General features: G+C 37.5%; 1 protein-coding gene across 1 annotated transcript in view; it reads right to left on the bottom strand.

Annotated features, from left to right (window-relative positions):
- The window catches only part of LOC306859021 (scavenger receptor cysteine-rich domain-containing protein DMBT1-like), a gene marked incomplete at both ends in the record, with an annotated part of 43,665 nt that extends 26,505 nt beyond the window's left edge, over nt 1–17,160 (bottom strand). The window contains 26 exons of the mRNA XM_079399832.1: nt 152–221; nt 363–425; nt 582–644; nt 787–855; nt 982–1,050; nt 1,175–1,231; nt 1,418–1,448; nt 1,501–1,522; nt 2,103–2,297; nt 2,468–2,708; nt 2,798–2,875; nt 3,155–3,301; nt 7,409–7,471; nt 7,568–7,767; nt 10,572–10,793; nt 10,973–11,213; nt 11,646–11,717; nt 11,825–12,127; nt 12,252–12,569; nt 12,646–12,969; nt 13,063–13,377; nt 13,523–13,837; nt 15,075–15,389; nt 15,656–15,952; nt 16,560–16,874; nt 17,151–17,160. Of these exons, the coding sequence (XP_079255958.1) occupies nt 152–221; nt 363–425; nt 582–644; nt 787–855; nt 982–1,050; nt 1,175–1,231; nt 1,418–1,448; nt 1,501–1,522; nt 2,103–2,297; nt 2,468–2,708; nt 2,798–2,875; nt 3,155–3,301; nt 7,409–7,471; nt 7,568–7,767; nt 10,572–10,793; nt 10,973–11,213; nt 11,646–11,717; nt 11,825–12,127; nt 12,252–12,569; nt 12,646–12,969; nt 13,063–13,377; nt 13,523–13,837; nt 15,075–15,389; nt 15,656–15,952; nt 16,560–16,874; nt 17,151–17,160 (4,415 nt within the window). The remainder of the gene's footprint in view (nt 1–151; nt 222–362; nt 426–581; nt 645–786; nt 856–981; nt 1,051–1,174; nt 1,232–1,417; nt 1,449–1,500; nt 1,523–2,102; nt 2,298–2,467; nt 2,709–2,797; nt 2,876–3,154; nt 3,302–7,408; nt 7,472–7,567; nt 7,768–10,571; nt 10,794–10,972; nt 11,214–11,645; nt 11,718–11,824; nt 12,128–12,251; nt 12,570–12,645; nt 12,970–13,062; nt 13,378–13,522; nt 13,838–15,074; nt 15,390–15,655; nt 15,953–16,559; nt 16,875–17,150) is intronic.
- Nucleotides 17,161–18,049: the final 889 nt, after the last annotated feature.

Raw genomic sequence — 18,049 nt, 5'->3', positions numbered from 1 at the left:
GGCCTCATCCAAGAAACACGAGCAGAACGAAAAACAATACAACAAAATCTCACAAAAGCTTAGAAGTTTTAATAAAAAAAAAAAGGGAGAAACACAAAAACCTGAGATTTGACATCAATAACAATATCACTCGAAGCTTTTAAGAGTTCACATTTTTTGAAGCGAGGCAGCTGTAATCATTAGGCCATCTTCTTTGATGGACTCCTCCACATCATCATAATCTGTTATTAAAAACAAATCATGCCAAATGTTGTGAGTAAATGAATATAAAAAAAATAAAAAATAAAAATAGAACATTTTAAAGAATATTAAAATAGAAATAAAGATAATATAATGAGAACAAAAGTGTTATAGTAACTTACCCCACAGATTTCTCACATCTTCACTGACACTCATCACATCATCATACTCCTCCTGAACTCTCTCTGATCAAGAAAAAAAAAAACATTTCAGTTTATGAAACACTTTATCTCATTTGAAGCATCCCTTTTCCCTTAAATGTCTTGATTACACAAAACAAATTCCTGATACTCATGTAAACATGGAAAGGGTGGAAAAAAATGTAGTTCTGTGCATCTCACCTGTTACACCTTGAGCTCTCCATCTATTAATGATGACATCATCATAATTCCCTGGTGTGTCCACTACACATAAAAATATGATTCAAAATTAAATAAGCAAAATAAATAAATAAATAAAACATTAAGATATTAAGATTAAATATTATCCATAACAATTTTATGCTAGAGGAATATTATTTAAAAAAATTAATAAAAAATAAAACACCTTTTCTGATGTCATGATGAGCGGAGTTCAGTCCGCTCATCATGACATCATAGCTCTCAGGTGTTTCTTCTACAAATTCACACATTCATTACATTCAGAACAAATCTGAAATGTCTATCTTCAATATACTGTAATATTTCAATTTAAAAGTGTATTTTAAGCTGTTGTAGAGTAAGAGAGAGACACCTGTCTCACGATCTGCTTTCAGTCCATCAGTGATGACATCATCATAGTATCCCGGAGTGATTTCCTTCAGCATCTCTTCTGCATCAACACACAATATGTTTGGATACAAAAGCCAAAATATGTTCTTGTTGCAGACCATGAGACTGAAAATGTATTGAACATTTGGTACTGAATCATGTGATCAATTAAAAAGGTCACTGACCTTTTAGGCCACTGCTGTTGGTGACATCATCATAATATGCAGTCTTGAACTCTTTTGCTAAAAAAGGAAAACAGACTGTTAATATATAAGTAAACAGCAGTATCTTAATAGTATTTAGTCATCAATCAAATATATAACAGAATTTATTTATTTAAGTTTCTTTAAAAAGGAATTTTTTAAAAAGGATTTGAGTGGAATGTGAAATGAATATGCCCTTCATCAATCTCATCAGCATCTTCATACCCAGAATGCAGTTCTTCAGAGATGAGACTCCCTGTTAAAGGAGAGCAGAACAGTCAGAAACACGTTCATCATTACAAACAGACTGAATCCTCATTTCCTTTGCATCTTAAAGAAGACAACACAGCACAAATATTAATTATTCACATTTAAAAGCATCATAGGCACAAATCCCTTTTTCTGGGCCTATTAGCAAACACACAATTATCCTCACATGAACCCATTCCTCACTGCCTTACAGAAATACACACACACACCTGCACCGACACTTAAAAAAATATATGAACACCTCCTTATGACCCTCTAAAAATACACACAGGAAGAGACACTCACTGACACACACACACACACACACATATAAACATGCACCTGCAGCTCTGTGGTTTTCTGTCAGGAATTCTGTGGTTTGAAGCAGGAGGTTTAACAGGACTAATAATAGATGAACATCAACTGTCTGACAGACTCTTATTAATGGTATTAAATGAGATTGATGGCTCATGTCTCACCCCTCTGAGTGAAGTGATTGTGTCTGTGCTGAATCTCCTCATAAACGGCCTCAGTCGTCGTCCTGTGTCTCCTCTTAGAGAGAGCTGTGAGTGTAGACAGACAAACCTGCTGTCAGTTCACAACACATGACTGATCACACACTGAATAAGACACAATATGACAGTCTCTGGATCTCTCCTACCTCTCCTCATCACTCTGTTCTGCTGAATCAGTATAAGCAGTGGCACTAAGAGCAGTAAGAGCACAACTCCCAGTACAATCACAAGCACTGGGGGGACGGAGAGAGATGCTGCTGGAGAAGTTTGTGAAGGAGAGACTAATGTTGAGAGCACTGGAGGAGAAACTGATGTTGTGGCAGATGTGGACACTGACAAATCTGTCAAAACAGACACAAACAGATTCAAATTCATGATTGTCTTGAATACATAAAAAGATCATAAAATTAATAATATTACTCAGTGTTTGCTGTGACCTGCACAGGTGAGTCCAGCGTGCTCTTTGTGGGAGCAGTCAGTGTGGTTTTTCAGGGAGAGAGGACAGTCCCACAGGTGAATCTCATTTCCTCTGCACTCGAATCTGTTCAGCCACACAACACCTTCACCAGCACCAAAGACTGAATTCCTATCAGCCCTCAATGCTGCTCCACAACCCAGCTGCCTGCAGACCACCTGAGCATCGCTGATGTCCCACTGATCATCACAGACTGAGCCCCACACAGCGTTATGATACACCTCCAGCCTCCCAGAGTACCGGCCCTCCCCTCCACTCAGTCTGAGAGGAAGACGTTCTAAAACACACATCAACCAGCACTGACCAGTTTCAGCAACAAAACAATTTCAGATGAATAAAGAAAATATAACCATATGATAAACGTACTTGAACACTGTCTCTGGTGAGGAGATGGTGAGGTTGAACATGTCAGACGACTCTTAGGAGACTCATGAATCTCCTTCTCTGAGAATAAAACGTTAAAATGTTATTTACCACTGAATAGCACAAAGTAATTAAAATACAGAAAAATAATAATATTTAAACAAACAAAACAATTTCTAACCATCTTAAATGAGTTAAATATCATCTCACTTGAGCAGGTGATATTGGCGACTTCGGTATCACAGTCATTCTGTCCCCAGGGTGAAGATGGACACTGCCATAAAGTGGAATCATGCCATCGACAATTAAGTTTATCAAGCCAATTATAAGTCTTCAGTCCCTCTTAATAACTGGGTTCACTGCCAGATCTTCCACAGTTCAGCTCTTGACAGATCAGACTCGCTGTGTCTCTGTCCATCTGGTTCCAACACACATTACCCCAGGATCCATTGTAGAAAACCTCCACATTCCCTTCACAGCCCTCAGTTAACCTGATCTCTTTAAACTCTAGATGGAAAAGGATGAGAATCAACCTCAACTCTCATGGAATGACAGCGTATTAATTAGGGATGGGAATTATACATCATTTAATGATTCTGATTAATCCTAAAAATTACAGTTCATTAATATTCTGTTAAAATAGGAAGATTTTCTGCTATTTATACTACTTATTGCAAATAGTGGCGATTATCTGCACCTCATTATTGTAGTACATTATAAAACAGTAGCCTACGCAATAATAACGTACTGAGTGAAAATTATAGTTTTAATTCAAATTATTAAATGGATGCCACCTTATTGGGACAATAAAGCCTTTTTGATTATTTCCTTAATTTTTGTTGAAAATAAATGTCTTTCCGATGCGATGAGATTTCAAAAGGGAGGAAAAAAGTTCGGCAAAAGGGGGATACGAACTCGGGTCGATCACGTCAAAAAGCTCACGCTTTACCATCTACATCAGTGAAACTGATGCTCAATAAATGTATTTTTTTAGTGTTAACTATCTCAATCACAAAGTCCTTTTTCTGAGTTGTTGAAATATAAGAACAGATTATTAATTAAAAATCTCAGCTGGAACACTAGAGAAAACTGTCATTAAATTTTGACATTTTTTATTTAATTAATTCATTTAATCTGCACCGGGAGGGAACATGTTTGGTTCACTTAGTTTTGTCCTGGCCACGAGATCATTTTGTCGATGTACTCAGATCCTAATGCCGTGGCTTCAAGATCCTGTTATTTATTTATTATATTAACTATAGGCTACAGGCCTATGTGCGTGATGTACACAGCATTCGAATGAATGAATAAATTTATCATGAATAAATGTTACATAAAATAATAAAGTACACGAAATAAAATAGGCCTACAAGAAAACATTTTTATCCGTCCACTCTTGTAAATCCATTAACTGATTGTCTTTTTTCCCGTAATATTTGTATATTATTATTACTATTATTATGTATTTGATTTAGGCTATTTTCCCTTTCAATTCGATCTTTTTACTTTACATTCTGAACAGTTTTGTAAATAATAGCTTAATGTAAATGCCTGACATACCATGCTATATGACTCACGGGAATTTGTAATGGAAGTACAGTTTAAAGGTTGAATATAACATACATTTCATTTTGTGTCAGCTAATTAATAGACTATAATTATACATTTTGGTTGATGAATGAATCATTCGCGAAGTTTAATTTGTAAATGAAAAACACAACACGCTAATTTATCATCACAAGATCTGTAAATAAACATTGGTTTCTATTCCAGAGATTTTCATCTGATAGGTCTATTGTATCAAATACATTTGTATCTGTAGATGTGTTTAATACTGCATTGTGTAGTTCATCCAGCAGATGGCAGCAAAACACTTCTTATTGTAAAGCGGAGCAGACAAGAGTCTTATACTTGTGTCTCCACAGGAGGGAGATTCTCACTCTTGAATATTTTTCTGGACAGAAACTGTTATTTTCTTTGTTTACAGATGCATTTTAGCTACAAATCTATTTTTTTCATGTATACTTCATTTCACAGCATATCATTTTACTCTTTGTCTGCTTCTATAATATATTATAATTGATACACAGCATGACAGAATGACGTAAATACACTAGCAGTGATATTTATCATATATTTATTTGGTTCTCACAATAATCGTTCATGCAGAAAAAAAATCTTATTTTCCAACTCTTGATATGTTGAGATATCTCAAGACAGAATTAACAGAATTGAAATTTTTGTTTTAAGGATTTTTAATGGGCCTTAATTTTGAAAGAATTTTAAAACATTAATCTGTGTTAAATTTAAATGACCAGTGGACTAAAACATTTTTTAGTACAATTATTTTTATTTTATTTATTTTTTATTGTAATGAAGTTAAGAAGAAAAATACACACAGTATATATTATAATTTTTAAAAACTTTCAAAATACATAAAAAAAAATTAAATTTTGGAAAACACACTTCAGCTGAAATGTGTTTTAGTATATTAATCAATACATTAACATAACTACCTCTTTAAATCATGACAAACATTTAATTTTTTTATTTAAATTTTGATTTAAAGTGTAAGTTTAAGTAAAACTTAATTGCACGATATTACAAAGCACATTTTTAAGTGCACTTAAAGTGTGTTAAGAAACATAAAGTGAGTACTCAGTTTAGATATACTTAAGTGGCCTTTAATTTGATGTATAATAAGTGCACATTAAGCACACTTCTTCCTACCGTCAAGAGCAGAAGGGATATAAACTTCTAAACATATCTGCTTTAGCATCTGTCCTGTGGAGAAGGGTCTCAGGTGGGTATCAGTCTATCTTCACTGTCCCCAATAAGAAATTTGAGTGATATGGTCTCCATTTCACTTCAGCCAGTTATGAGCCGACTCAACACCGTCTTCAAGAGTTCAGTTCATGACAGATCAGTGATGCACAAACTACTAAATTGAATTTAAATCTGAACATTTTTAGGATTTTGAACAGTTAGCAACACATTTTATAAACATTTCTTCAGAAGTATTTAATATTCTGCTCTATCTTTATGTCACTAATTGTCACGTGTCAGTTCTGTTGTTTTGGTAAGCCCCTGATTAACTCACACACTTCTCTTCCTTTGATTACTCCCTGCAAGCATATATTACAGTTTCTTTAGTTTTGGTCTCGTGTTGATGTTATGATGATGTTATATGCTAATGCCAGTGTGTTTTTTATTTCCTGAGTTCATTAAAATTCCTTTGTCTCTATTTCATCTGGTTGTTTGGGATATATACACCTTTAAACTAATACACATAAAATAAAAATATTTAATGCAGTTCTGTGTAACTCGTCCAGCGCTGTACATTAATGAAGACATCATCATCATTGTTTAGTGTGAACATTATTCTCACACACATTATAACTCTTAAATGTAACATTAAACTGAAAAAGTTACATTTTTGTCTGTACAGCTGTTAAAGGAACCATATATTGTAAGCAAACATATATTGTATAAATAGATTATATAATAACAGAACGGCAGAATCATCACACACTGTTCCTCACTGACCATCATGATGAACCTCGTCCTCCATCACTCAGCAGCTCAGAGATACTGCCACCCACCAAACTCTCTTTGACTCTACACAAGTACAAATAGTGAGTTTCTAAGTCCATATATTCATAGGTAAATTATGATCTCATTATCTTGAAAACAAAGCTTCATGTCTTTAAAGTCTGTACACAGTCAGCATTATTTCTCTGAATAAGTTATGATATAGCCTATTTTGATATGATATATTTATGATATATTTTATTTCCTGATTGAGCAACATCTAATTCAGACTGCACAAGTTCTATGGCGTTTTACTGAATTAGTTTCCATTGGAGTAAAATGTTTTGTATGTAATTATTAATTTAACCAACATTTAAATCATTAAGTGCTTCAAATTACATACTGTTAACAAAATCAATGTTGAAACATTTGCAGTTATCCTACTGTACTAATAAAAACAATATTACAACACAACATAATTACATAAGCACAGTGAATAACTGTACATACTGCATATATTACAAAGCATACATATTTATTCAAATTTCAGAATGAACACTTTGAAAACTTTAAAAGCTTTGAAAGGATTTGAAGCAGTGTGTGTGGTTTGAGTTATACAGCTCCTGCCTGTTTTCCTGGATCCTCCTCCACATCATCATAGTCTGCTTTTGGAAAACAAGAGCAAATTAATGTATCAATACATACATTAAAATGCATTAAACAAAACACTACAAGACTAAAATATACTAGCAGTAAATTTAAATGAGCTTTCATAACCACAAAAATTTATCAGATAAAAAATTTATCAGAACAAATAGACTATATCAGGGGTATCCAATACTGCTTTTGGAGGGCCACAGTTAAAGCCCCAATTAAACACACCTGAACCAGATAATCAAGGTTTTTAGGGTTACTAACTTCCAGATGGGTGAGTTTGGGACAAGATGGAGAACTCTGCAGGACACGGACCCTCCAAGAGCAGGTTTGAACACCACTGGACTACATACTTTATATCACACCATAATTTGAAGAAAAATAAAAAAACATGCTCCAATCTAGAAGGTTGTAAATTGAATCCCACACCTGCTTTATCACTGAAGAACTGTCTTATAATGACGACATCATCATAGTTTTCCAGTATGTCATCTACAAAAAAAATATACATATTTATACAATTATATTTATACAGCCGAATCTTCTTCCCCAGAAAGCTCCGGCTCACCCTCCGATGCAGCGATTTACATCCGGTCGTCAGGAGGAGCGCCAAGGAAACTGCTGGTGCGCCCCTTGTAGAGGGCCCAGCACGTTCCACTGGCAGCTCAACTGGTTTCAGAGCGCAAGAGGAGCGCTGGACCCTTGCGGGTTGGTTCTCTGGAGGGTTTGCCACCACTATAATCCTCAGACCACCCATACCACCACCTGAAGTAGTCCTCGTCTGTCTGCTTTAGCCAGAACGAGAACCAGATCGAGGCAGAGGCAACAGGGCTCCGCCCCTTTGTCGAGGTAACAGAGCCTGGCCCGCAACTCCAAGATGATCATCTTCCCACCATGAGAAGATGCCTCATCCACGAACGCCACCTCAGCATGCTTACTGCCCGCAGGCACGTGAGGCAGCGATCATGACCATCACCCGGCGCCAGGTAACGACCGCATCCAGAAACGCACGGGTGACACGTTGTCTGTAGCAAGACCCAACTCGTCTTTACAAAGACGTAACGTCGAGTTTGCCAGATGCAACATCGTCTTTAAAAAGACGCACCCGTGAATGCTCTTTTAGGGAAAAAGCTATTTTATATGGAAAGCCAAAGTGGTCATAAACTCCTGCTCGGGCATCTGATTGCACACTGACACGTCAAAAGCATACGATTTGACAGTAGGGATGTAACGATTACCGGTTTTGATAAAATTATGATAAAATTCCCCACGGTTAGTATTACCGTTTCATTTTTGAATTATTATTAAAACCGTATTCGATTACCATGATTTGAACAACTCACGATAAATAAATACTGTCCAGCATAAAGCGTAGTTTTAAGTAACAGTCTCACGTGCGCACAGCAGCAGAGTAGTTTCGTTGAGTGAAAATAGGATGGAAAAGCTGGGAGGTTTTAAAAGACTGCTGAGGGAATTATGCAAATTAATTTATGAATGAATTAATTATATGAATGTACCTCTGAAGGTTCTGAATGTCTTCAGAAACGATTCGATGCATTTTGTTTTCATCTTCGCTCCATGTAATACCTAAAGGTGTTCTTAATCGCAATACTGCTTTGTTCGCGGAAGTTACTGGAAACAGCTGTATTCAGCTTTTCCATAAGCGCCACCTAGTGTCAGAGAGTGGATTTACAGAGACTTATATTTACATTCAGCTTGTGTGCAGTTTCTGTCTGGCCAAAAACGGACCGAATTTGCATGCCCTGCTGTAAATTTTGACTGGTTGATGAAAAACAAGCTTATGTGAATTCTACACATTTAAACAATTCAGATAAGTTATCTAGAATTATTTTTGGAGCAGATAAAATACATATAATCATTTATTAATCAGTTATCATTTTGACTTAATCCTTTTCTTTATTTAAAGGCTGAAATGTGAGGTTTACATTTTTATGAAACGTTTTCAAAGCTTTATTTGAACGTTTACATTAGAGCATGCTATTAAACTGTTGTCAGTCAAGTTGTCAATTGTTTTAGTGATTATGCAAACAAAAAGTCATTTTATTTGTTGCTTGTTGATTTTTAAATATAAAACTTGAAGTGATTTACGTGTCAGTTTTTTGAATATCTTCAGCACATTTTAACAGTACCGTGATAATTTTGGTCACTATAATCGTGATAAGAAATACCGTTACATCCCTATTTGATAGCAAACCGCGCGTCTTGGACGCACGTTTTTGGTGAAGAACCGCGTTTTATAGGAAATCACACGTTGAGGACGTACGTTTCAGACGCGCGTTCTCCATAATCCAAAAGCGTGCGCTAAGAACGCGCGTCGGAAACGTGCATCCTCGATGTGTGATTTCCTATAAAACGCGGTTCCTCACCAAAAACGCGTGTTTTTGACGTGCGTTTATCATAACAGGAAATGGGCGTCAAAAACGCGTGTTTTTGGTGACTCCAAAGTGCACATCAAGAACGCGCGTTTTATAGGAAATCACACGTCGAGGACGTGTGGCTTGCTGTCAAATCGTACGCTTTTGACGTGTCAGTGTGCAATCAGACGCCCAAGCAGGCATTTATGACCACTTTGGCGTTCCATACTTTTAGCATACTGAAGCGCACAGGGGAGATGGTCGCCTGCCACACAAACAGGGGGTAGTGCAACCTGACGTGTGCTATCCACTCGACACAGGTAGAACCACCGCCGCTGAAGCACCGTACCGCCAGCACGAGAGTCTTCCGGAGAGCGTGCTCAACTCGTTGAATTCACTCGTTAGCAGAAATCAGGAGCAGAACCGCTCGGCTGATAGGGAAACAGATTTACTGTTCAAAGGTCTAAAAGATTAAAGAAAGAAAACCCATCAGCTGAAGTTACTGACCTGTTGGGCCTTTAGTGGTGGAGAAATCATTCTGGTATTCAGGTGTGACTCCTTTTGCAGACTTTGCTTTAATAAAAATATAAAAATGTATGTATGAAAGAAAGAAAACCATATCTAAATAATGTGCTGAATGGTGTATATAATTTTATAAGATAACTTTTTAAGTGCATTTTAATCAATTACATATGCTTTACACAACATACATAGGCTAATGTATGTAGCAGGTAACATTACTATACTTAAGTCCTCTAACCTGAAAGAAGCTCATCAGCATCTTCATACCCAGAATGCTGTTCTTCAGAAAGTACACTTCCTGTTATGGAGTAGAACCATCATACATTCACAATCACAAATTTGCCAAAACCCCCACTTCCTTTGGATCATTCAACACTTAACGCTATATAATTTCAAATAACACAAAAGGTCCCACAAATCAATGTAATTTATTCCACTCATCCCTCTGAAAGTGATTATCCTGCTGATCTCCACAAATCAGACATTATGACACTTACTCACCCTTCTGAGTGAAGAGACTGTGTCTATTATTCAGCTTGTGCTGAATCTCCTCATAAACGGCCTCAGTCGTCGCCCTGTGTCTCCTCTTAGAGAGAGCTGTGAGTGTAGACAGACAAACCTGCTGTCAGTTCACAACACATGACTGATCACACACTGAATAAGACACAATATGACAGTCTCTGGATCTCTCCTACCTCTCCTCATCACTCTGTTCTGCTGAATCAGTATAAGCAGTGGCACTAAGAGCAGTAAGAGCACAACTCCCAGTACAATCACGAGCACTGGGGGGACGGAGAGAGACGCTGCTGGAGGAGTTTGTGAAGGAGAGGCTGATGTGGAGCGCACTGGATGAGAAACTGGAGGAGAAGCTGATGTTGTTGTGGCAGGAGTAGTGGACACTGACAAATTTGGAAAATCTGTCGAAACAGACACAAACACATTCAAAGCTATGAATGCTCTGAATGTACCAATATTACACATTTTTAATATGGTCTAAAAATAAATAATAGTTTTGCTGTGACCTGCACAGGTGAGTCCAGCGTGCTCTTTGTGGGAGCAGTCAGTGTGGTTTTTCAGGGAGAGAGGACAGTCCCACAGATGAATCTCATTCCCTCTGCACTCGACTCTGTTCATCCACACAACACCTTCACCAGCACCAAAGACTGAATTCCCATCAGCCCTCAGTGCTGCTCCACAACCCAGCTGCCTGCAGACCACCTGAGCATCGCTGATGTCCCACTGATCATCACAGACTGAGCCCCACACAGCGTTATGATACACCTCCAGCCTCCCAGAGCACTGACCCTCCCCTCCACTCAGTCTGAGAGGAACATGATCTAAAAACACACACATCACAAAAAAGTAGATACATTAATTGCCAGCAGAGTACTGTCAGAACAGCAGCATCTGCACAGGAGTGTGTGATCATTTGTATATCCTAAGATGAAATCCTGGTTTCTCATTTTAGAACACCATTATCTTACGTCCCTGTCGAAAAAAAAAACAGCATATGCTGGGTAGATATGTTATGAAGCATGGCAGCTGGTTTAAGCTGGTCCTGAGCTGGTCATGTGCTAGTCTAAGCTGGTCCTAAGCCACTAGCTCCTGCTCAGGACCAGCTCATAACCAGCTTTTAACCAGCTCATGACAAAACTAGGGACCAGCTTAAACCAGTTGCCATGCTTCTAAACATACCTAGCCAGCATATGCTATTTTTTTCAACAGGGGTTGCATTCAACATTCATTATTTTTCCTTTAAATGAACTTACCTGAACACCGTCTCTCGTGGAGAGATGTGGAGCATGTCAGAGAGCTTTGAGGAGACTCATGGATCTCCTGTTCTGTAACAACAATTAAATATTATAAAATGTATTCCATACATCTTCTCAAAGCATTAATACTAAAGGATAACTCTTATATTGTTTACTGTTGGAATAATCTGTTAGACCTGAGCAGATAATTTTGGCCACTTCATCTTCACCACAGTCATTCTGTCCCCAGGGTAAAGATGGACATTGCCATAAAGTGGAGTCATGTGGTCGACATGTAACTTTATCCAGCCAGTTAGGAGCTGATTTCACTCTTGGTGTAGAATCAGACAAAACACCAGATCTTCCACAGTTCAGCTCTTGACAGATCAGACTCGCTGTGTCTCTGTCCATCTTGTTGTAACACACATTTCCCCAGGATCCATTGTAGAAAACCTCTACATTCCCTTCACAGCCCTCAGTTAACCTGATTTCTTTAAATTCTACATAAAATGTGAATTTTAAAATCACAAATTTGAAAAATGTGAACATTATGGACACTTGAATGTTGAAATGTGTAAAACCTTATACTTGATTTCAATGTAAACAATTTAGCAGCATGTTAACCTGAGCACACGACTCCTACATCCTCCTTGTGATTACAGTCATGTTTTCCCCTGCCTGGAGAAGAGCAGCTCCACAGGGACGTCTCATTCCCCTCACACTCCACCTCATCCAGCCATATGGGTCCAGAACCAGGACCAAACCAGGCTGGTACCTGCTGGTTACTGAGGGCCACTCCACACTGCAGCTGTCTGCACACCACATGGGCATCTTTAATATCCCAGGAGTCATCACACACTGTCCCCCATGAGCCGCTGTGAAAAACCTCCAGCCTCCCTGCACAGTCTCCCCCAGAACCCACCAGCCTGATGTACCCACGACCTGATATTCAGAGAAAGAAAAACACATTATTGATCACTAACAACTGAAGAATATGCCCAGATGTTGTTTTTCTCACCAAGGCAGGTGATTGACAGCTGTTGTGTGGAGCTGCAGTTGAGAGTTTGTGGAGAGCTGCAGTTCCCCAGATGAGCTTCACTCCCAGAGCACTGGAAGCCCGTCACACACTCATGACTGTGTTCAGGACTGGATGAAGAGGAGCCATAGAAGTTCAGCACAGAGCCACAGCCCAGCTGTCTGCAGACCACAGAGGATTCAGTGAGACTCCAGGAGTTCAGCAGAACTCTCCTCCAGACCTGATGGATGAAAACTTCCAGCTCCCCCTCACACTGTCTCTCTCCAGACAACTGCACCCGACCCTCATGAAGAGCCAGAGAGGAACCTGAATTGTGTTAGAACGTAATGAAATAGTGTTTATAAAATACATTAAAACGTTTTCCAGTAACGCAACGCTCTCAAAGTCCAAAAAGTTTACCAGAGCAGATGACTCCAACTTCTCGTCTATGAGAACATTCAGCTCGACTCCATGAAGAGATGGAACATTCTGAGAGTTTTGTTTCATTCCCATCACAATCAAACACATCAGCCCAGATTTCACCACTTCCCTCTCCAAACCAGTCTGATCCCACAACAGACACAGCAATCCCACAATTCAGCTGTCTACAGAGGACACTGGCAGCTCTCATATCCCAGCATGCATCACACACTGTGCCCCACTCTTTGAGGAACTGAAGCTCCACCCTTCCAGAACAAGAGTCTGAGCCATTTATCAGTCTGAGATCAGTGTAGCCTGAGCGAAGTAAAGAGAGTTCAGAAGCAATGCATAAAACATTTTTAAGCTAAGCTGTCATTAGATTGATCACACTATAACTCAAACCTAAGACAAGACCTAGTATCAAAAACAAATGAAGAGATACTGAATATTTATACTTAACCAGAGCAGATCAGTCCCACAGAGTTGTCTCTGGTGCAGTTGTGTTTGTGTGATGATGATATTGAACAGAAAGAAATATGTGATTCATTTCCTCTGCACTGAATCTCTTGTGTCCACATCTGAGTGTCTTCTTTGCCAAAAGCAGCTGATCCCAGCACCTGTACAGGAGCCCCACAGTCCAGCTCTCTACACACAACCTCTGCATCCTGCTGTTGAAAGCCAGTATCACACACTGACATCCACGACTGATCATGAAGTATCTCTAACCTCCCAGAGCAAAGATGAGACCCATCAGCGAGTCTGGAGCGTTTATGACCTGTTTATTTTGCATAAAAGTGAGCATTAGGTGAGCAGGTTTTTTTTAACAGGTTCTGGATGTGGCAAGTTTTAAATTCAATTACATTTTGAACGCTCAATAAAGTGTTTTCTACATATAGACACTTTTAAATGTTTACTGTAGTACATAATGAAAGGGATTTTTAATTGAATTTCCCAAAAATAAAAATTGTAATCTCATTGTAGTTTTTATTCACTGAAAATGCTTCTTAAAGCTGGACAGTTGAGGTCACCAACAGTGTTGGGGGTAATGCATTACAAGTGACGCGAGTTACACAATATTACTTTTTTCAAGTAACTAGCAAAGTAACGCATTACTTTTTAATTTACATGAAAATATCTGAGTTACTTTTCCATTTATTGACTGACAGTGCGCTGTGTGAGCATGCTGTTACTGCAGTCCTATACTAAATGTGAATGTGCATTAATTCATCCCACTTTTTAAAAAAACAGATTTAGTATTCATCAAAATGAATTAAAACAGTGAAATGCAAACTCAGAATATGACACAAACCTGCAATAATTAAATATGTTAAACAACACAAATGTATCTAATCCCATTTTATTAACCAATGTCTTTGCTGCTGACCCTTGATGACCAATGGCCAGTTCAACCATACTAATAAGCAAAAATGACTTTAGATAAACTAACAATTGTGCTTCATTTTATTGCTGAAGAGTGTTGAACCTTCTCCTGCGTTCTACTTTACAGACGTCAGTTTACTTTTCCTTCAGCCTAAGGTTACTCGTTACATTTTTGGTGTCAAAGGGCTTTTACATTTGCTATAATTAGAACTTCTTGTATTAAAAACAATCAAGCCCTGCTCTTATTTAAAAAGTCCCGCAAAAGTAACGTAACACATTACTTTCCATAAAAAGTAGCTAAGTAACGTAATTAGTAAATTTTTTAGGGAGTAACGCAATCTTGTAATGCATTACTTTTAGAAGTAACTTTCCCTAACACTGGTCACCAATGCCTTTAACTATGGATGGTGTACTGTAAATATTTCTTTAAATCATTGTGAAAATACAGTAAAAATAGTCATGGCAAATTTACATTATTTTCAAGATGCCTAATTCTTAAGTGGTAATTAATTCTAAGAATAAAACAGACATGTTTAAATCACATCCAAAAAGATATATATCTTAATGTTCTTACATAATCAAGACACAATTATCAGAAAGTGTGGAATCTTTTGAGGTTTAGTATTCTTCACCTGAGCAGATGACTCCAGCATCACGAGAATGAGTGCAGACAGGCTTATTCCATCCTGCTGACCCACAGTTTTTCAGTGTAGATTCTGTTCCTAAACATGCTAAAACACTCATCCAGATTGGTCCTGATCCTTGACCAAAATGAGCACGACCCAGAGCATCTACAGGTTCACCACAGTCCAGCTGTCTACACACCACTGCAGCTTCAAGCATATCCCAGCTAACATCACACACTGTTCCCCACTGACCTCTATGAAGAACCTCCACTCTACCAGCACAAGGACTGTTACCATTTACCAGTCTCACATTCATTACATCTATGAGAGAGGGAAATAGAGAGAAAGACAGAGACTAAAATCAATCAATCATTCTACAGAGATGTCATTGTGTTTAAAATTGGGATAACTACTAAAATAGATTAAAAAAAAAATAGATAAAAAAACTCAGTGAATTACAGTGTTATATTTTTATGAATTTTAGTTCATTCTTTGAAGCTGTGGGTATGGTGAGGGCCATGCCAAGTGCAATGGAATGCATACGATCCTAGTTATGCTACTAATTGCTCTCATATTAATATTCTTACCAGCACAGAGAAGCGCCTGGTGATCATCATGAGAGCAGCTGTGTTTCTGTGATGCTGGACACATTCGAATCTGAGACTCATTTCCTCTGCACTGAATCTCTTGTGTCCACATCTGAGCATCTCCTTTGCCAAAAGCAGCTGCTCCCAGCACCTGTACAGGAGCCCCACAGTCCAGCTCTCTACACACAACCTCTGCATCCTGCTGGTCAAAGGCAGCATCACACACTGACATCCACGACTGATCATGAAGTATCTCTAACCTCCCAGAGCAGCGAGAACCTCCAACCAGCCTGACTCCTGCAGTAGTGAGAGAAAAGAAAATGTACATAACCATTGTTATCATAAACTTATAAACAACCACATTTATCTAAAATAAAAAAGGCAAGATTTATAATAACTTTGGCAATAACATTTACAAACATATTGTACCATTCAATAATGCTGACAGATCATAATTTTATGTGCATTCAAATTGTTACAAATGTTATTAAACTTTGATACAAATATTTTGTTTTGTGAAAGTACATGAACTATTGATACCATTATTAGTCTTGGCCTTAGATGACACAGAAGAAAACTGAAGGTGTACTTAATGCCTTTTTGGCAGGAAAATGCAAACACTTGTGATACTGGGCTTGTACAATAAAAGCTTCTGAGGAATAACTAATCATTGCACTGCACTTTTATGCATTTGGCACACATTTATGCACATAGAAAAAACTACTTACAGATGCATTCAAGATGAACATTTTATCAGTTCATGCATTCCCTGAGAATTGAATCTATGACCTTGGTGGTGTTGCCAACACTTGGTGTTAATAAAATCAATATAAATCTTTGGAACTAAAATATAACGTATGTGTATCAACAGTGATGTAATTGGTTACATTTTAGAACAGCTCACCTGAGCAGATGACTCCTGAATCTGTATCATGATTGCAGTCATAATCATACAACAGAACTGATCCACAGTTCTTCAGTGTAGTCTCTGATCCAGTACACATCATACGATTTGTCCAGATTGGTCCTGATCCTGGTCCAAAATAAGCATCACCCACAGCATCTACAGGTTCTCCACAGTCCAGCTCTCTACACACCACTGCAGCATCAGCCATATCCCAGGCAAAATCACACACTGTTCCCCACTGACCTCTATAAAGAACCTCCACTCTACCAGCACAGCGACTGTGACCACCAACCAACCTCACATTCACACTGTCTGTTTATTGAATACAGAAAACAAGAGAAGTAATACTTCTGAACAGAGCAATCAAGACAGTAAGAAGAATCTCATAAAGAGAGAGAGAAAAAATCTTTCATACAAAGAGTCAGAAGATTTTCAGAGGTGGGTAGAGTACCCAAAAACTGTACTCAAGTAAAAGTACTTATATAAATATTTACTCAAGTAAAAGTAAAAGTAATAGTCTGAATAAGTTACTTGAATAAGAGTAGTATCGGATAAAAAAAACTACTTAAGTAGTTAGTTACTAGTTACTTTGGATCATATAGGCTACTTTATCTCTATAGTCTATTTGTATTTAGATATATAGATAAAATGTATGTAATGTGTGTGTGTGTGTGTGTGTATACACACACAGCCATTTTCTTATGATTTTAATGTTTTTTATGTAATTTATTTCAGTGATGCAAATCAGAATTTTCATCAGCTTTTACGCCAGTCTTCAGTGTCACATAATCCTTCAGAAATCATTCCAATATGTTGATTTATTATCAATGCTGTTCTTTTTAGCTTTCTGTTCATCATAGAATTCTGAACAAAATGTCACAGGTTCCAAAAAATATTAAGCAGCCAAACTGTTTCCAACACTGGTAATAAACCAATATATTAGAATGATTTCTAAAGGATCACATGACTCTGAAAACTGGAGTAACAGCTGATGAAAATTCTGATTTGCATCACTGAATGAAATTATATTTTAAAGTATATTAATTATGTATTACATATGTAAGTTGGTTATATATATATATATATATATATATATATATATATATATATATATATATATATATATATATATATATATATATATATATATATATATATATATATATATATATATAATAAACTCTTACACGGAGAAGAGTGAAAACTCCTCACATGACCACTACAGAACATCTGAACATAACGAAACAAATGCACATTGATGGATCTTCTTCCGTCTGTTCTGCAAAATGTAAACAAATGTAGCCTATATTTCTGCAAGCGTAAATATTGTGAAAATATCAATATTATTTGTGTCTAGGCAAAGGCATTCCTCCTGGAACAGGTCGTGCCGCTGCGCAGAGCTAACGCAGGTTTGGTGGGTGTTTGTTCATTTCATACTCTGTGACAGCTTATTAATGTGGGTGGTGATGGCTCAGTGGATAAGACAC

This window comes from Barbus barbus (assembly GCF_936440315.1).
Source record: "Barbus barbus genome assembly, chromosome: 39".
Taxonomy (NCBI): Eukaryota; Metazoa; Chordata; class Actinopteri; order Cypriniformes; family Cyprinidae; genus Barbus; species Barbus barbus.
This window is presented reverse-complemented; position numbering and strand designations above follow the sequence as displayed.